General features: G+C 43.8%; 1 protein-coding gene across 6 annotated transcripts in view; it reads right to left on the bottom strand.

The window, feature by feature from the left end:
* The window catches only part of RNF149 (ring finger protein 149), a 36,219-nt gene extending 18,713 nt beyond the window's left edge, over positions 1–17,506 (bottom strand). For 3 of the 6 annotated variants that reach the window (XM_084616921.1, XM_084616922.1, XM_084616919.1), the window contains exons 1-5: positions 16,818–17,506; positions 12,877–13,127; positions 9,546–9,614; positions 6,422–6,504; positions 1,946–2,042 (exon numbers count right to left, since the gene is read on the bottom strand). In XM_084616921.1, the coding sequence (XP_084473047.1) occupies positions 1,946–2,042; positions 6,422–6,504; positions 9,546–9,614; positions 12,877–13,127; positions 16,818–17,280 (963 nt within the window). In that variant the 5' untranslated portion in view covers positions 17,281–17,506. The remainder of the gene's footprint in view (positions 1–1,945; positions 2,043–6,421; positions 6,505–9,545; positions 9,615–12,876; positions 13,128–16,817) is intronic. The other 3 variants (XM_084616920.1, XM_084616918.1, XM_084616917.1) reach the window with 2 other exon arrangements.
* Between the last annotated feature and the right edge of the window lie 3,396 nt (positions 17,507–20,902).

The following is a 20,902-nucleotide window of genomic DNA, read 5'->3' as shown; positions in this document are numbered from 1 at the left end:
TCTGTCATTAAGTAGAATTATGGGCTTCAACTATATGGATGATATAAAAACAAGACTCTAATAACCTAATGTAGCTTCCAGACCAGTCTCCGCAACAATGGAATCTTCAGGCCATATGGTACAACCATTGCCTCATTTTGCATAATGAAATCATGTAGACAAGCAGATCTAGGGTTCTACTGCTTTTCTTAGAACTCTGACAAGACATAAGTAGTGCATCAGATGAAGTCACAGGCCTTATATAAGTATATTGTAAAGTCTCCAACCATTCCAAACAGTATTCTTTTGTTTATAAGAAAAGCTAGTCAGAAAAATGCAGGCCTTTTATGAAAAGAAGATCCCAGACACCATTCTAAAACACACCACTTTATTCTGATGGTAAGTGCCCCTATGTACTGAGATCTCTAGAGGATACCACATGTATCTTCATCTCTTTGCTGGCCCTGTCAGAAAGAAATGAAAGCACATCATTTCTACTAGTTAAGCCAACTACTGCTAAAGTTTTTCAGGAAGGTTTTAGTGAACACTTATTCAGTTATAGAGACCAAATGCTTACTCAGCCTATCTGGGAGCATACAGACACAGTTAACTAATTTGTCCGGCTACTTGAAAAGTTTCAAGGACTCAAAAAGCAAAAGGGCCCTTGAGGTCCCTGTAAGCTGAAGCATGAAACTGGTTTCTACAACTGTGCAGCTGTAGGCAAGTCACTTCACTTCTCTTCCTCAGTTTCCTCCCCCCTCTGTAAAATGGGGATAAAAGCAGTTACTTACCTTTCGGTAACTGTTGTTCAAGATGTGTTGCATATGTCTGTTACACTGCTGGTGTCTGGCATCCCATGCACCCAGATCTGAGTTTTCCCTAGAAGTACCTATGGGGTGACACTGCCCACATCAAAACTCTTTATGATCTGAAGTGAGGCTACAAGAGTGAAGCCACCCTGTCACCTTCAATTCCTTCACAATGGAAGCTGATGGCAGACTCCGATGTACTGGGGAAGGAGGTGGTGGGCCGTGTAATGGACAAATGCAACATCTCAAAATGAAGAAAAAATAATTACTTTTTTTGAACTGTAAGTGCTTGGATATGTCCATTACACTGTAGGTAATTCCGAACCTGTTATCCCAGGCAGTGGGGCTCAGTCTCATCAGAAGGGAGAACTATATGACCACTTTTCCCACATTTGCATCCTCCCTTGAAGCAGCTGATTGTGCACAATGCTTGGGGAACGTATGAAGCGAAGGCCATGTTGCCACCCTATAAATGTTAGTAATCGGCATGTGCTACAAAGGCTGTGGAGATCAAATGTGCTCTGGTCATGTGTCCTGTCAACTTTTCAGGAGGCATTACCGCTTTGACAGCATAACACTGCAATGCAACTAAGAACTAAATTTGAAATAAAATAAAAGAAATAAAATGGAAAATTAAACATCATGGGATAAAAAAAGAAAAAGTACCATTAGATCAAAACAAAGCACTGAAGATTTTTTGTTCACAGGGCACACAAAACACTGACAGTAAGAAGGAACCGAAGGGTAGGGGTGGCTCCACCCTTTATACCCTCACAGCGCTCAGATGTAGACAGGGCTATCCTTGCGGGTACCTCCAGGGAAAACTCTCCGGCACTGGTGCATCCCGCCCCCCAGCGTAAAGGACATATACAAACACTCAAAGAATGAAACTTTTCCTACCTCAGAAAAGTATTACAAGATAGTTAATTAGCACTTTGTCAAGTGTAATATTAAGGATGAGTATTATAAATCATTACAGATTACTCTTCTTTGGGTTCTTGTACCACAGCCATCACTGTGGTATCTATATATACACACATAGAGGAGATAATCTGGAGAAACAACTGCTCTGAATTTTTAAACAGGTTGATGTGCAGTCTTGCTTCCTGTTTTGAATGTCTGCAGTGCAGTTTTAACTCAATAAATATGTAACTCACCCAGTATCCCAGAGCTTTGATGACATCTAGTTTGCACATTGGACAAGTTCTGTGGTCCAACAGCCAGGGGTCAATGCAGGTCCTATGAAAGATATGCCTGACAAAAAACAAAGTACACTTGGTTTTAATTTTTTTAAAACTATGATTTATTCTTTCAGAAAGCCTATTAATTTTCTAGTATATCCATCTTGAGGTTATTAGATACATTCATGGGTGAACCTTTTTAATCTTAGTAGTCATTCAATATATTAACCTGTCAAAGTTGGAAGGCAATGGACAAGTATACTGACAGAATACATTGATAGTGCTTTTCTTTAATCACTTAGGAGTCTGGACTGATTCTTTAAAAAGGAGAAAGTCAGATTTAAAGGTTACTATATATAAAAAACAGTACTAGCCAGACAATACAGAAAAATTGAGAAGGAGACCTAGTTCAATGAAGGTCCTTCTTATGAAGCTGACCTGCTCCTCCACTTGAGATCTGGAGTGGCCCCTGATGAGCCGGTTGTCAAGGTATGGGAAAACCTGCATCTGCTGCTTGCGTAGGAATGCTGTGATGACTGCCATGCACTTGGTGAAAACTCGAGGTGCTGCTGACAGGCCAAAAGGAAGTAAACGGATAGTGGCTGTTGTTCACCACAAACCAGAGGTATTGTCTGTGAGGTGGAATTACTGCTATGTGAAAATATGCATCCTTCAAGTCAAGGGCAGCGTACCAGTCTCCTGGAGCCAATGAGGGGATAATGGAAGTCAAGGAGACCATGCGGAACCTGAGTTTCTTGACAAACTTGTTGTGCTCCCGCAGGTCCAGGATGGGTCTGTGGCCACCCTTGGCTTTCAGTATTAGGAAATACTGGGAGTAGAAGCCCTTGCCCCTTTGTTCCTGAGGAACCTCTTCCACTGTCCCTACTGAGAGGAGGGAGTGCACGTCCTGTATTAGAAGTTGCTCGTGAGAGGGGTCCCTGAAGAGGGACGGGGACAGGGGGTGGAAGGGCAGAAGGGCACAGAATTGGATGGAATATCCCCTCTCTATCGTGAGGTGCACACAGTGGTCTGAGGCGATACTGGACCAAGCACAGTAGAAAGGGGATAGACAGGATGAAAAGGTAAGAGGGGATGGATCCAGTTGTGGTACTGGTGTGCCATCCTTAACTGCACCTTCAAAAGGGGGGGTCTGGGGCCAGGAGGAGGCTTGGGCTGGCCTGAGCTCTGCCCCAAGAAGGGGTGCTGCCTCCTCCTACCACTCCTATTCCTCCTACGAGGAGCATCCTGGCGGTTGTGGGGTTGGTAGAACCTGGAAGGAGGCTGTGGCTGGAAATGCCTATGCTGGGTAAAGGAGCCCCAAAGATCTTAGTGTGGCCCTTCAGACTATGGAGTCTTATCCATTTTGTTGAAAAAGAGGGCTGAACCCTCAAAGGGGTGGTTCTGGATTGTTTGCTGGACTTCATGAGGCAGACCAAAGACCTGCAACCAGGAGCCCCTTCTCATTACAACCCCCATAGCCACTGGATGCAGCAGATGCAGCCTCACGTACAATGCCACTTGTAGGGACGCTCCGGAGACCAGCCTTCCCCCCTCCACTAATGCATAGAACTCAGCGCGAGAGTCCTGCGGCAAGAGCTCCACTAACTTGGCCATCACAGCGCAGGTTTGTGTGTATCCACTCACGATGGCCTGTTGGTTTGTGATGCGGAACTGTAGTCCCCCTGTAGAATAGACCTTCCTGCCGAAAAGGTTGAGTCTTTTTGCCTCCCTGTTTTTAGGGGAGGGGCCCTGGAAGCTCTGGCGCTCCTGCTGATTGGCCGCATGAACCACCAGTGAGTTGGGGGGGTGGGTAGGTATATAAATGTTCATATCCCTTAGAAGGGACGAAGTACCGCCTTTCATTTCTCTTGGCCGTAGGGGCCAGAAAAGCAGAGGTCTGTCATGGCATTTTGGTAGTCTCAACTATCGTCTTAATAAAGGTAAGGCGATCTGTGAGGGACCAGAGGGTGCAAGGATGTCAACAACTGGGTCCAATTCCTTCACCACCTCCTCTGCCTGTATGCCCAGGTGCTGGGCAGCACAGCGTAAGAACTGCTGGAGTGCTCTGTTATCCTCCAGAGCTGGGGCCGTCAACATCCCCGCAACCGCTTCATCTGGTGAGGATGAGGAGAGACCTGGCAGTGGACCTTGCTCACTGCCTTCGGTGCCCCATGGGTCTTGCGGCATGCGGTATTCAAGTCTGCGGTGCCCGGCCCGCCAGAGACGGAAATATTGGTGCCAAGGTAGCTGCTGAAGCTACTGGTTCCAGCGGTGAGGATCTCGTCAATGCCGATGGAGTCAAAGTCGAAGCTGTCGGTGGTGCCGCTGATGGGAGGGTTGGTGCCAGAGCTGTAGCAGTGCTGGCGCTTCTGTCGGCGGTGGGATGGGGTGGAGGAGGGCGCGAAGGACACTGAGGATACCAACGCCGACCTGGACCATGCACCTGGTGATATGCCCAGGGTGTCCAAAAGGGCCACTGTGACTAAGGCTGCCCCTACGGAGGCCACGGTGCTGGGTAGGGCTGGTGGTCGCAGCAGGATCTGGACCTCCTGGTCCTCTCGGAGCAATAGGAGTCCACCTCTGACTCCGAGGTCTCTGAGTAGGATGACCAAGGAAGTGTGGTGCCCTGGGCTGCCGGAGAGCGGTGCCGAGAGGCCGAGGATCAGTGCGGCTCCCCTGCATGTGCGGGCTGTGCCTGGGAGAGGTGCGCCATAGATGGGGATTGACACGCCATCAGCGCTGGTTTGCCCCTCGACTGAAAGTGGGAACATGCAGTCACCGGCAACTTGTCTCTCCTCTGCGGGGGGGGACAGCACCGTGAGGCGCATAAGGTCCTGAGCCGCCTCAAATGCTTCTGGCATAGAGGGAAGCTGGAGGTGGTCACCTTGAAGGTCCGGGAACCGTGGGGGGTTTGGACTCAAGTAAACCCCAGCTGCGGTAGGAGTCAGTGAAACCTTAAAGGGTTGGAGGGACAAGGTAGCCTGGCTCAAAGTGCTCGTCGATGCCACAGGTCCCTTGGACTTTACAGGGGGAGACCAACCCCTCTCTGGCCTTCTCTTCTTTTGTGGCACCGGAGACAGAGCAGTGCTGCACCAAAGATGGCTGTTTATGGGCGGAGTCATGGCCATGCTGTGAGGCTTTAGGGTCATTGTTTGGCACTGGCTCACACACCGTTGGTGCCAGAGCACTGCGGACCGACAAAGTACTTGGCACGGGTTCTGCAGACCCGGGGTTGGAATGTGGCCAGAGTGCTGCTTCCATCAGCAGGATCTTAAGTCTCTGCTCCTGGTCTTTAAGGGTCCTAGGTCCCCTTAGGTCCCCAGATCCTGCACTTGTCCTTTTGGTGGCTCTCCCCGAGGCACCGTAGACAAGAAGAGTGTGGGTCACTCTTGGGCATAAACTTGCCACAGTCCTCACAAAGTTTGAACCCTGGGGACCTGGGTATACCCCCAGAGTTGGGGAAGACTTCGTTGGGGGGAAACCCCCCCCCAAAAGTCTACTACTACTACTACAAGAAATAACTATTTCTAACTCCCATTTACACTATTGTACAACTAACTAAAGAGGACACTGCCAAAGCGCTTGCAAGCAAGAGCAAGAAATATTCCAGCTAGCGGTCACTGCCAGTAAGAAGGAACAGAAGGGGTGGGAGGTTAGCAGGGCGCTCTACGGGGAACCATGAAGGCGTAACTCCAAGGGACGCCCAGGCCAACTCTATGGACACTGCTATGGAAAAAATCTTCTGGCTAGAGCGCATGCACACACCTGATTGGAATGGACATGAACAAGCACTCGAATAATAATATAACTACTCAAATATTTGGTAATACATAGCAACAACTACGCACAAAGCTTAATAAGAACAGTTAAAGATGAGATCTAAAGTACAATACTTGACCATGAAGAGCAAGTAGCCCTTGATTGGTAAAATAACCAAGACATCTGATTACATACATTTTTAGAGAAATGGCCATTTCAGGACTGATCAAAACATTAATACAAATAAGGAATCAATATTTTTATATTTCAAACACACTAAAACCCAAAAAGTGGAAACAGTTTACAAATTCTCTTTTACTGAGAATTTTTCAAGATCATGTCTCATATTTCTAATTATACATCTAATTTTCTTTAACTAAAGAGAAATGTTTCTCACAACAAAAAATGTTCCCACAGAACTAGTAAGAGTCACATATATACATCATACATAAGGTAATATTTTAATTAACAAGTTTATAACATTTGAGAGGCTGAACTCCCCACCACATTTATGAAATACCATCTCCTCATGCCCTGCACATGTTACTGGACAAACAGATAGCACAACTTCAGTGCATTGTATAGCTTCATGACCCCAAAACTCCAGAAATGGTTTAGGTTTCTAGGAACCTCATTAAATATTTCTTATGGAAAGTATGGTAAAAATAGATTTTAAAAGGCAATCAAACTTACTTGCATGGCAGAATTCGGACAATATCTTTCGGTTTGTAGTTTTCAATGCACACAGCACAATTTTCTGCATCAACATCTAAACCCTACAGAAAACACATTTAAATGTACAGGTAGACCAGGACATTAAAAAGATCATGAATATAACAAGCATTGAGTCATACAGTATAATCATTTGAACAGAAAGCTTTAAAATGTCATAAATAAGAAGCAGTTCTCTTATTTAATTCAATTAGAAATACTCTACCAAAAGGTGGAGAAATACTCTACCAAAAGGTCCTTTGATATAATCAAAGTAACTGATCGTGGCTAAACCTAGACACATCACATGTTAATCCAAGCACTTTTTGGGTGACTTACATCTCTGAACACTGGTGTTTTTAATGGGGTGCAATCAAGCATTTTAGTAAGCTAAAAATTATAATAAAGGTAACCATCTCCAGATGTATGAAATTTCACATGGTAAGTATGAAAGATATGGCAACAGACAACTCATTTAAACTCCCAATCTACAGTCTCAAGAGCTAATGAGCATTCAACATACTCTTATAGAGTTGAATGGTACCTCATCCTGCTTCTTCAGCCTTCTCCTCCCACAGTGCCCTGGTAAACAGGCTTGCACAGGAAATCTAAGAAGGACTGGAGAGGAAAGAATCCCCCCTCATACTCCAAATGAAGCAGCTTAACAAGATTCTTAAAACCTCTCTCTCTAACCTCTCGCTCATTCAATCCTAAGAAAAGAGTATACTGAATGCTCATGGGCCTGAAGATGTCACATGGACACAGTTGTGTGCTGACTGGGCTGTAGGTTGAGAACCACCGCACTGTAGTCAGAGTACAGTGTGCAATTACTCATGCCATTAACACTTTTTGGGAGAGTCCTCCATGTTCTGCCCCTTTTGGAGTTACAGTTGCAATATAAATGTGAAGGAAAACTTAAGTATGAAGATATTTTGTATACCATGTAATCAATTTTAACTGAGTTGTATACAAAAACAAATATGAAGGATATCCAAATTGGGTCCTAGCATAAAAATACAACGCAAGTCTTTCATATCTGCAGGTTACTAAAAAGTATAGGTGTCCATTACCAACTCTTGTAAGCATTTGCAGTGATGTGAGTAAGATTGGATGATCAGGCCCATAATTTCTATTTTACACACTGTATGTAACAGTCATTTTAAATAAAAAGTTACTTGTAACATTTCTGTATTAGTTGCTAGTCTGTACGTTTAAAGTTAAATTGATAAAATACATTTACTACTGCAGATATTTTTCACTGAATGCAGGGGCAGAAACCAACCATGGCATATTTGATTATGTGCTACATAAGTGTCCATTTCACAATAATCCTCCAAACTGCTCAGAAAAGATCCACAAAACTGTAAACATGCTTAAGGCTGACGTGTTTTTAAAGTGCTTCAACTTTGAATGTTGCTATACTACTTTAAACACAAAAAGTCCTATATTATTTGTTACAATTGTGATGGATGAAGGGGGGGGCGGGAGAGAGAAAGAGCTCCCTTTTGTGGGCTCCCAGCCAACTAGTTGGCTGTGGAGTCCCTCTTGGTGGCTGTTCTCTGCTTGCTTTATCTGTAAAGGGTTAATAAAGTCCCCCAGGTAAAGGAAAGGGAGTGGGCACCTGACCAAAAGAGCCAATGGGAAGGCTAGAAATTTTTAAAATGGGGAAAAAACTTCCCCTTTCTCTGTGTTGTGGTTCTCCAGGAAAGAGGGGAACAGGGAGCAGTTACCCTATGAGAAGCTTTAACCCAGGCATGATCATCAGATCATACCTAGAGCTACTTATTTGGAACCCCCAAATGTGTAAGTAGATCAGAAATGTTTAGAAAGACGTGATTAGCTTTATTTCTGTTTACTTCTTATGGCTAGTGAACTCCTCTGTGCTAATCCCAGATGCTTTTGTCTGCTTGCAACCTTTAATCTGAACCCCAAGAAAGCTAGTTTGGGGGCTTAATTTTTGCAATTGCTCTTTTAAATCTAGCAAAAGCCTAAGTTCCAGATGTATTTTCTTTTTTGCTTTTAATAAAATTTACTTTTTTTTTCTTTATAAAAGAACAGGATTGGATTTTTGGTGTCCTAAGAGGTTTGTGCATATGTTTAATTAGCTGATAGCAACAGCTAATTTTCTTTGTTTTCTCTCTCAGCTCTTCCCTGGAAGAAAGGGCTTGAGGGTACCTCACAGGAAGGAAGTCCTAAGTGCGCCTTCCTAGGTTCCAAAAAGGGATTTTGCATTTGGATGGTGGCAGCGTTTACCAAGCCAAGATCAGAAAAAAGCTGTATCCTTGGGAGTTTAATAAAAGCCTGGAGCGGCAAGTATTAATTTTTAAAAATCCTTGCGGGCCCCCACCTTCTGCACTTGAAGTGCCAGAGTGGGGAATCAGCCTTAACAATAAAGAAGAGAAGGGAAACTGCTGTGATTGTGATGACTGGACCAAAGGAAAACAAAATATACATCTGTCCAGACAATGTAAGATACTACTTCTAGATAAACTCATTTCACAGAAGTACACCTGCTCCAGTAAGTTATATTAAATTTAACCGGTCTTTGCAAATCTACCTATAGCCTCACAAAGTAAGCCCACATGGGATGTAGAGAAAGTCCAGAAGCGAAGACCTGTCAAGCTTTGTTAATATATACATTTTAAATAAGCTATTTCTTTGTCCATGAAGTAATGATTAGAAATATGTAAAAATCTTTGGGAATGAGACATTCTTTAAAGGATTAATCACAATTTGTATGTATTTCTTCCTATTCTAGAATCATAAAAAGAAAAACAGTACCAAGACTAACAGATTTGTAATATATGGAATTGTGTAATCAACAGATCATGGGAAATATTGCACAATTCAACTGTAATGTTGATATCTGGCACTAGCCAAGATCCTATGCTGGTAAATATATCTTTGTTAGATGTTAAATACCAGCCTTCATGCTTCTAGACAGAGAAATACAGGTTAACAACAAACAAGAGGAGACAGTCATGCACTAATTTATAGACAGCCCAACAGGAGTTAGTCATTTTTATTTTTAAAACCATAAATAAAATGAAGACAGCTTGCAAAGACCATTCTGACCAAACAAAACAATTTAAAGTTACTAAATTACCTTGTCTCCATGCTTCACAGTATGCAACTGAAGCTGGTTGATCACTTTCTTGGTTTCTTTTCTGTGGCCCTTAAAGTGGTAAGAGAATGTTTAAAATAATGTTACACAAGTTCAGTTTGGTACTCTTTCACTTTTAACTAAATTATGAAAAACCTTCAATAATAGCGTGTTCTGTATAGCTTATAAAGCCTTCAAATACATTGAGGAAATTCCCACCTTTTGTCACTGTAGTAGGTTTATAAAGCCTTACACCCACCAATGCACATTAAGGAGGAGTGAGTTCCACACTGTATGGGGCACTACAGCAAATACACACAGTGATGAGATGCATAAGAACTGGGTATTGTCAGAGTGCAGATACATGTGGGGACAAGGACAAACAATCAATTCATCACTTTATAGGCAACCAGTGTAGAGAGGAAGAAGGGGAGACATAACAGGACCACAGTTAATCCAATGATCAAATATACTGGTAGTGCATAATGGGTAGTTAAAAAGGAATGTCAAGACACAGCGGGGTATCTTCCTTGTTATCTTGCCACAGACAATGATCAGAGAATGTATTTCATTTAACCTGAGAAGATGCTTAAAAAAAATCATATCAATTGCATAATTCTCCAAATCAATTTAACCTGCTACATACTCCCTGTAAAGTTACAACTACGTGTAAGAGGAGGACATGGGGAGGGAGGAGCAGTCACACCTTAAATAGCCCCTCTTGATATAGAACTAGGATTAAAATAAAGATACTTTTTCCAGATGACAGGTTTCAGGGTAGCAGCCGTGTTAGTCTGTATCCGCAAAAAGAAAAGGAGTACTTGTGGCACCTTAGAGACTAACAAATTTATTTGAGCATAAGCTTTCGTGAGCTACAGCTCACTTCATCAGATGCATTCAGTGGAAAATACAGTGGGGAGATTTATATACACAGAGAACATGAAACAATAGAACAATGGGTGTTACCATACGGATTATAGATTACAGAAAAATGTTATTCTGCTCAGTCTGGGTCTCAAATTTTCTTTTCCACTGCAAATGCAAACATATGCCCCTTATTGTAATGTGAATGGCATGCGGAGAGGACTTCAATTTAAGAGGACACTGTTTAGTTAAATGTTCATTAAAGTAAAAAATTGTTAAGGGTGATCTAAATCCTGTATTTGGATCCATGCAAGTGAAGCTTCATGCCTATTCAGAAATCCAGTGGAGTTCCACATGGACCCAAATCCACCATCAGGGCGTAAGATACCAACATCACTTCACATGTGTCTTCTTCCCCGCCTCCCCTGCCCCCCCCCCCCAAAAAAAACCCATTGAACTTAATATTCACCATTTACACAATCTACTTTTTGCACAATACTAATTTTAAACAATGAAGTCAATATAACTTTTTATATACTTTTTCTAATAAATTTTATCAGATTTTGCCACTGAATAGTAACAGTGCTTCCAACTGCAAAGGTTCTCTCTTTTTTTTTTAAAACTCTACCAATCAAATTAGGGTTTCCAAAAGACAGCCTGTAATAGTCTCTTCTCAGTTTTAGAGCCTGATCCTATAACCCTTAAACAAGTAGTCCTACTTGAGAGGATAGGACAACTTGTATGACTGAAGACTACGTAAAGTAAAAAGAAAGCAGTGAGCTGTAGTTCACGAAAGCTTATGCTCAAATAAATTTGTTAGTCTCTAAGGTGCCACAAGTCCTCCTTTTCTTTTTGCGAATACAGACTAACACGGCTGCTACTCTGAATCCATAAGTAAAGTTTGTAGGATCACATTCTTAGGCATATATTCATCACCTTGGAGCACCTCATTACATATGTTTAAAAATATGTTTCCATAATCTATCCAACTATTATGTTCTAGCTTTATGAAACAGGTTAAGCACAGGATTTGTCAACTATTAGCAATTTGCACATACTGATATGAAAGTATTTCCCACACCACCACCACCAGATTTAATTTGGACTGGAAATATGAAGTTCCAGGAAAAATTTTTATTGCTAACACCTAATCCTTACACAGGGCTTAATTTTCAATGCATTGTACAAAAATCTCTGCTTTTTATAATACCTCTATGAGCTATTGTATTCATTTTACTGACTGGGAAAGCAGGTTAATGATTGATGGCCCTCCCTCCAGGCCATGTAAGTCAGTAGCAAAGGCAGATTTTGAACTGGGTAGCTCCCGAATCTCATCCCCATATGCAGTCCACTAGACTAATGATTAACCTTTTTTTTCCTGCAGCCCACAAAATGGCTGAAGTTGTCCCACATCCCGAAGACTGGATTTTTTCCCCCCACAAGTTGATTTCCCATCCATTTCATGGGTCTCACAATAAAAAAAAAAATAAATAAATAAAAAGTGAGGTACACCGATGGGGCTGCTGAGCACCTACTCTTTCCCCAGTAATCAGCTCCAGAAGCTTGGAACAGCACTTCCTAAAGAGATGTAAAGTTGACTGCACAGCCCTTTGTGCTCACCCTGGGGCCAAATCTCCCCCTGGAGCAGTGAGCACAGATGAACTGCTCTTGAAAAGCAGAGGGACTGTAAAGAGGCAAAGGAAGTATCTGCAGCAGCAACTGAGGGGGAAATGAACTGATCCTCTCCCTCCCCCCACACCTCCAGCTCTTACTGGGTCCTACTGGCCCAGGAAATTTGCTGCAACTCACTGGGCATTCCCCCAGCAATCAATTTCCAGGTCGTGGCCCACCAGAGGATTGGGGCTGAACTACAATTACAATGCCAGCTTCAGGGTCAGCTTTTGTAAAGCTTTACAATACAACACTTTAGATTTATAGGATACTACTGGGTTAATTTAAGAGCATTAGTGGCTGGCCCATTGACTCTCTCCATTAAACTTTACTCAGAGCTCTCTAGCTGAAGATAGGGAATTGCTTCCTCCTCCTTTTCCAAAGTTACAGTTTTAATTGGGAGGGGAAAAAAAAGAGAATTAATACATCTCACCCAGCAAGCACTAGTCATCAAACATTGCTCTGTACCAAGTTTCACAGAAATTGTTCCCCAATTCTAAATTAAACACTGATCTGGTAGAAGGCAGATATTTCAGATAAAAATCTAGTTATTAAAGCTAAATAGGCTTGAGATGCCAATTAACATGCTGCTTATAAGTGTATTCATTTAAAAAAGTATTAATTTTAGGCAGTATCCATGGTCTGTCAGACAAGAAAATATGGCGCTAAACAACATTTCAATAAAATTAGTAACAGATCCAGACAAAGAATTTTACAGGAGACGTTCAGGGGAGAGAAAACAAACTTTAAAAACTTTTAATAAGGTTATTTTAAAATCATTATCACCATCTGCAATTACCTGGCTTCCAAATTGTGACCCAGTATATAGAAAACGTTGTATATAGTAAAATATAAGCCAGGCTAGTGATATAATCATCATGGTGATAAAAGCGATGGCTACAAACACAACTGACTGTCCACTGATATATTCTTGCACATGTCTTGTGCCAACACCAATAGTCATTTTTACTGGAATCCCTCTGCGTACTGGTTCCAAAATTTCTATCCCTTTTGGATATCCAACCATAATTACCACTGTATTGCCCGTTCCTGTTGGAGAAAAGGGGGGGAAAAAAAAGTCAACAGAATGCACTTACTCCAGTTTATTATCTGAATGCAATTCAATCTTTTAAAGTTAACATATAAGAGGTGGACAAGATTAATGGAAAATGCTTAAAATTCTGAAAACAAAACAAAATTACTTTGACAAAGCAAGTTTAATTACTAAAAACAGCTTACATTGTGAAATTCTCAAATGGAATAATATATAAGAACCAGACATAATTATACACGAACCAGACATAGTTGAAATAAAACATATCTATTGAGGCCCCGCATGCCTCATTCCACAGAATACAATGGGATGCTGATCTGAAGATTCATTTAGCAAATAAAAAGATCAGTACAATTTATTAGGCTTTGAAGTCTCTATTTAAAGTACTAGAATGCATTCACGAGCATCCATTTGTTAGTTCATAACTCTAAAGTAGTAGCTGAAGATAGAACAAAAGAGCTTGATGATTTTGTCACATGTAATAGACAGTTTCAAGTCAGATCCCAAAGTACTCAAGCCAGATCCCAAGTATTACTCTGGGATGGGACCAACAGGAATTTCAAGTCTTTTTAAATGGTATCTGTCAGAGAGTTTGCTGTGGAAATACTTAGGAACTTGACTTGAAAAGGCTTTATATTCATGTGAGAGTTACTTGAAGTTATAAGTGCTTTTTTAAAAAAAATCAGAGCACTGTGGCAGGCCAGACAAATAGAAGACATGCATGGGACTTACTGTAAACAAAACCAAAATTTCCCCTTCCCTAGAGGCTTTATTTCAGTTTATCGAAAACAGCGTATTCTCAGACCTTCCTGTCTCAACATCTTTCTAAAGTAAATAAATTGCACCTAACAAAGAAAGGGGGTTTACTTGCTAACAATGTTCTGGAGACCCACAGGTGCAACTTTCAGATGACCTGGGAGGAGACAAGAGTGCCATCTGTATTGTCCCCTATTTCCCTGTATGCTAAAACTATTATGGTTCTTCAAAGGATTACATTTTCCAGCCTGCTTTTCTCCTCCCAGTTCTGAGACAAGGAACGGAACGGAACTACAAGAAGCCAGCTTGATACCCTGGGGTGGCATAGGGAATTATTTCAACCCACCCTACTCATGAAACTATTGACTTCAGGCTTTAAAGCTGGGATCAACATAATGGGCTTCCTTATACATTCCAGACTGCTTATTCAAGACCGTTCCCTCCCCATGAAGATATGTTTTGATGGGCAAAAATGTTTTTTCCAATTGCATTAACGTCACAATTGCAAAACCCCATTAAAATGTAGGCTATTTGTGTTTGAAGCGGTGTTAGCTGGTCACATCACCCAGGCTCCCTCCTAAACTACAACATACTGTAGCTTCAAATGTGTTAGCTTAACACAACTGAAATACCCTATGCAGGCTAACAATTCAACAAACCCCTACATTACCCACCAAGAGAAGGCCACATTTTTCTGACTCCAGTATTTATTAAATCCTTTAGAGGCAACCTTTGGACAGGATAATGCTGGAAGCAGGAGGGTTCTCACACAAGCCTAAGAGGACTGCACACTCATGCGTGTTAAGAAATTATTACACTGCCATTTCTGTACATGGAGCTTTACAAACCAGCAAGACATGTCTCTGCCCCAAGGAACCTACAATCTGAAGTGGACATAAAGCAATACTGAAAACTGAGAATTCATTTCAAAGATACAAATATCCTCATCAAAAATCTTTAGTTTTTAAAGCTTGAGCCTCTTCCAATGGAATAATACTCTCCTTCCAGAAGATTTAGATCTTAAGGTCACAGAACACCCACCACTCTAGGCATTACAAGGATAAAAAACAAGTAATTAGCTAATAAGGGGGGGAAATCAGAAACAATTTCCACCTTTAAACCAAGCCAAAGACCATTACCAGCTATAGTGAGCAGTATCATCAATGATACATAAGGAAATTTAGATCACTTTTTACTCTCCACATACATGCTACAGAAGAAAAGATTCTGGCAAGAAAAGAGGTTTTTTTTCAGAAGACAAACATCTAGTCAACCAACTAACCGTACATGTATTTATTCAACTCTAGAAGCTGGAAACAAGTTTAAAAAAATCTCATTGCATCTGCACAGCCACTCATCCAAAATTAAATACTTTTACTTATTTGTAATCCAACAGATGAAATTCTCTCTTTTTTATAATATCTTGTTATTTATCAGCATGGTTTATCAACCTTTGCTAAGCACTTTTTAACATTCTGTGTAGTTTAATACTAGATAGAGAGCCAAGGAAGTATAACAAGTAGCTCTGATCCCACTCCGGATGTACATTAAACCTAGATGTGTATAGCTCAGAACCACATGTATGCAAATCTTAAACAGGAAAGTATATTCGATATGTCCTCTTGTTTGTTGTCTCCCCCCTTCTTCTGATGAAATAAGCTATACCAGCAAAAACGCAGTTTTGCCAGTATACCGTCAGTTTTTTCACACCTCTGACTGAAAAGAGTTACTGACAAAAAGTACTAGTGTAGACATAGCCTTACAAAGCAGCTTAACAGTACTAGTTAATCATGATTCCAACTTGCAGGATGGTGCCACTCACTTATTACTTCAAGAGGGACTTACTTCCCTTCAGGGTTTCAAATATACTTTGAAGCAACAGCACTCCAAAGTTGACTTTTTCAGCTAATTTTACTAGGAGAAAAGAAAACTGCCTCTTGTTTTTAAAAAACTACCAAAATGTATTTAAAATCCTCTTGAAGGATTGCCAGGATACTAGTAAGATTATTACACAGCAGCAGGTTCACTGGCATCTGCAACAGGGTTTTTCCCACTATGCTTTGATTTCTTACTCCTTGTATCCTGCCCTGAAGGTCGCCTCCTATGCCTTTAAACATACTTGATGGTAGTTAAAAAAAAATTAGGTGTGTGTGTGTTTTTTTTTTTAACTAAAGTTCTCAAGCAAGTAATGCTTTCACATACACAAAATTCAGCAGACTGTGTGGAGCCAGAACACTTGAGCTCTTACCTTGGCAGGGTCACAGACACTGTCTGTAAGCTACAGATAGACAGGCATGCTTAGACAAGTCAATTTGATCCCTCTATACATCACTTTTCTCACCTTACTTCAGAAAGGTGTGAGGATTATAAGGTGTACTTTGACGATGAAGTGGTAAGTACTACAATAAAGCCTGCACTAAAGACTCAGCCAATAGGTAATTCCCTGTCTTAAGTGACCATTTTTACATCTCTGCGGTATCCAGCACAATTTTGTTCAGCCCGTAGTTAAAGAGCAACATATTCACTTATGATGTATTACGTGCTCAGATTCTGTGGTGCTTCTCACAGTAGTAAGACCTGGGGCAGTTGCTTAATGGTTTCACTACAACACTGCTCGATAATTTCTGCGTCCCTTCCTAAAGGCTTGGTGTAAAACTTTGTGCCTCTACCAAACAGACCCCTCGCTTTAGTATTATGTGTAGTGACAGGAAACAAGCCCTACACGTCCTTTTTAAGGGCGCTTCATGGTGTTCCCCTTTTCCCTTTCCCCCGAAAAAGCATCTCGTGTCACCGGGGAATGTTGAACCCAGACACACACTCGCCCCCCCCCCAAAAAAGACACCTCACTCCCCACTGGGCCCCTTTTCCTCCGAGCCCCCCCCCGGCCCCGCCCGCTGCCGACCCCCCAGGACCCAACGCCGCCCACTCACCAAGGTGAGACATGGAGACGGTGGCGTTGCCGAAGCGGGGCTCGTTGTAGATCACCACGGCCACCGCCCGCTTCCGGGCCGCGTTGGTGACTTTGTCCTTGAAGGTGCAGCCCCCGCGGGCCACCAGCGCGATCCAGGGCGGCGGCGGCTCCCCGCCGGGCGGGCCGCGGCTCCCCGGCGGCAGGGGCACGTCGTAGTCGGTGTCCGAGGCGCAGCCCTCCATGCGGCGGGCGGAGGCGCCGCGGGGGATGCCCACCAGGCCCTGCGCGCTCTCCTTGGGGGAGCTGTCCCCGTAGCGGCCGCTCTCGGCGCTGCCCCGCACCGTGCGGTTGCTGAGCGGCTCGGTGTAGGCGGTGCTCACCCACGCCGTGTACCACTCCAGGAGCCGGGCGCCGCCGCCTCGCGGGGCCCCCAGCGCCAGCAGCGCCGCCGCCACCAGCGTCAGGCGGACACGGCACAGCATGGCACGGCCGCGGCGAGCGGGGAGACCCGGGCCGCCTGCGTCTCACGTCTCCTGCCGGGCCGCGGGACAAATGAGAGGCGGAGGGGCGCCGCCCACTTCCCCAGCCAGGCCGCCGCCGCTCCCGCGGCGCAGGTAACGGGCGCCCTCCCAGCCCTCGTGGGAGTTGCGGCCGCAGCGCAGCTAATGGGAGGCGGAGGCCGGGCCGAGCCGGCTCCTCCCCCTCAGCGTGGCCGGTGGGCGGGGCCGGCCGGCGAGCTACGCGGGGGGGGGCTCTGCGCGCGGCTCCTTCGCAAACCGCGGCCGCCAACAGACCCGCCCCGTGCGCGCGCGCGCGCGCGCAGGGGCCGAGCGGGAAAAAGGAGTCCTCGAGTTAATGTCCCGTGACCCCCGAAATCTGGCCCGCTCCCTCCTCCCCCCCGACCATTGGCCCTGAGAACACGGGGCGGGGGCGGAGCCTTAACGGCTCGCGACCCTACGCGTGCCGGAGGAGCTGGGGCTTGGGGGACAGTGGAGGCTGCCCGCTCAGCGCCCGTGCTGTCAGCGCGTGAGGCCCCGGGCACGTGGAGCGTTGGGCGGCCCCGATCCGGCCGCCCACGCGGAAGCACGTGCTCAACGGAAGTGAAGCCGGGCACCTGCCCTGAAGCGTTTGCAGGGTCTGGAGAAAAGACATTCCCCGCCTCCCAGTGCTCAGAGCCCTGCCAATGGTGCCCAGGGTGTAGGTCCTGGGCTGGAAAGGCCAAGGCAGCAGAGACCCAAGGAGACCAAGAGGATGATGATGATCATCACTTGGATGTCTGTGTTTGTTTTTCAATGCCAGCAAGAGGATGTGACTAATTGAAGGCCTGGCTGCAGGCTCGCCCACGTTTGGTCAGTGACACACAAGCTAGTCACTCACTCCACCCTCCAAAACACTCCTCACCTGCATTGTAGGGGTCATCCCCAGAGGAGGATGGGAAGGAGAGAAATGGATGAGAGGAAGTGAGGGTGAACAGAGGGTCAAAAGCCAGGTAGAAATAGAGAGGATGGGCAAAAATAGAGCATGACAAGGAGAAGAGCAAAATCATTGAAGGTAAAGAGAGCTCAAATAAACATTTAAAAGGGATGAGGAGTCTGGTGGCACCTTAAAGACTAACAGATGTATTTGGGCACAAGCTTTAATGGGTAAAAAAACCCACTTCTTCAGATGCATGGAGGGAAAGTTACAGATGCAGGCATAAATATACTGACACATGAAGAGAAGGGACTTACCTTACAAGTGGAGAACCAGTGTTGAAGGCCAATTCAATCAGGGTGGATGTGGTCCACTCCCAATAATTGATGAGGAAGTGTCAATACCAAGAGAGAGAAAATTGCTTTTGTAATGAACCAGCCAGTCCCTATTCAAGCCCAAATTAATGGTGTTAAATTTACAAATGAATTGTAAATGCGCAGCAGTTTCTCTTTGAAGTCTTTTTGAGGGGGTTTTTTGTGGAAGGATGGCTACTTTTAAATCTGTTATTGAATGTCCAGGGAGATTGAAGTGTTCTCCTACTGGCTTTAGTATGTTACCATTCCTGATGTCTGATTTGTGTCCATTTATTCTTTTGCGTAGAGACGGTCCGGTTTGGCCAGTGTACATGGCAGAGGGGCATTGCTGGCACATGATGGCATATATCACATTGGCAGATGTGCAGGTGAATGAGCCCCCGATGGTGGGCTGACATGGTTGGGTCCTCTGATGGTGTCACTAGAATAGATATGGGGACAGAGTAGGCAACGGGGTTTGTTACATGGATTGGTTCTTGGGTTAGTGTTTCTGTGGTGTGGTGTGTAGTTGCTGGTGAGTATTTGCTTCAGGTTGGGGCTGTCTGTAAGGGAGGACTGGCCTTCCCTCCGAGGTCTGTGAGAGTGAGGGATTGTTTTCCAGGATAGGTTGTAGATCTTGATGATGTGCTGGAGAGGTTTTAGCTGGAGGCTGTATGTGATGGCCAGTCGTGTTCTGTTATTTTCCTTGTTGGACCTATCCTGTAGTAGGTGACTTCTGGGTACCCATCTTGCTCTGTCAATCTGTTTCCTCACTTCCCCAGATGTGTATTGTAGTTTTAAGAATTGTTGATAAAGATCTTGTAAGTGTTTGTTTCTGTCTGAGGGATTGGAACAAATGTGGTTGTATCTTAGGGCTTGACTATAGACAATGGATCGTGTGATGTATCCTAAATGTAAGTTGGAGGCATGTAGGTAAATATAGCGGTCAGTAGGTTTCCGGTATAGGGTGGTGTTTATGTGACCATCACTTATTTGCACTGTAGTATTCAGGAAGTGTCCCCTTTAAAAGGGATGAACAAATTGTAGACCAGGATTTCTCAGTCCCTGGGTCAGGACACAAAACTGGGTCACCAGAATGTTTCAAAAGGTTGGGCGGTGGCTCCTGTGGCTTCTGTCACACAGAACTGGCTGTGCTCGCCTACCTGCTCCAGGCGCTGAAACTTCTGGGATCCTAGTACCATTCAGGTTTGGCTCAGTCATCATGATGATGGGACCCTGGGTAGGCCAAATTTGACTGAATGGCACTGCAACCCCATGAGCCAGGTCACAACTCCACTCACACAAATTTGGTCCAGTCAGGGTGGCAGGTCCAAACCCCAGGGATGCTGAAACCTCAGAGGTTGCAATGCCTGGAATGGAGAACCAAACCCAGCCCAGCCAGTCCCACAGCATAGGAGATGCCACTGTGAGGTGAGTGCCAGGCAGGACCTGATCAAAACCACCACAGGGCCTCCACCCTATTATTTACTGGGTCATGACAGGCCATAAACATTTACAAATGGGTCCTGAGCCCAGAAAGGTTGAGAACCACTGTTATAGATATTTGTCTGAGAGAAAACCTGTAGACTGGAAAACACTGAATTATTAAAAAAAAAAGTGAACAAAATGAAAAAAGCCTAAGGCAAAAATCAAGATAACAGTTTTATATATTGTTTTAGTTGTATGAAAAGTTTGAGCTATACAAAATAAAATTTATATCAAGGATTTAATGATTTCGCTGTTTTTAGTGCCCAAGTAATCTGCATGTTTTCCCAGCTACTCTCTCTCCCTAGTCCCCAACCACTTTTAATGCTCTCAGGCACCAACATTTTCTTTTAGAAAAAATGCATTATGTGGTATGATCATATTACGTCTGATATGTTGTCAAACGAGGCTTCTCCTTTTCCCACTAAACTGATTGAACCAGTAGTGATCATAACACCTCGTAGCAGTTCCAAGCCTTGAGCGCTGTTGACCCTGTTTATACCAGCAGAACAGCTATTTTCCCTGTCAGCATGAAGGTTGATATGTTTAAAATTCCATTCCAGGGGTTAAAGTAAAAATTCCCCAATCCATCTACTCTTTAAAAGTGGAGTATAGCAGTGGCTCTCAACCTATCCAGACTACTGCACCTCTATCAGGAGTCTGATTTGTCTTGCATACCCCTAAGTCACACTTCACTTAAAAACTACTTGTTTACAAAATCAGACATAAGCTTACAAAAGTGTGGCAGCACACTGTTGTTGAAAAATTGCTTACTTTCTCACTTTTACCATATAATTATGAAATAAATCAATTGGAATATAAATATTGCACTTACATTTCAGTGTACTGTATA

The sequence above is a fragment of the Lepidochelys olivacea genome (genome assembly GCF_965140295.1).
Source record: "Lepidochelys olivacea isolate rLepOli2 genome assembly, chromosome: 1".
Taxonomy (NCBI): domain Eukaryota; kingdom Metazoa; phylum Chordata; order Testudines; family Cheloniidae; genus Lepidochelys; species Lepidochelys olivacea.
This window is presented reverse-complemented; position numbering and strand designations above follow the sequence as displayed.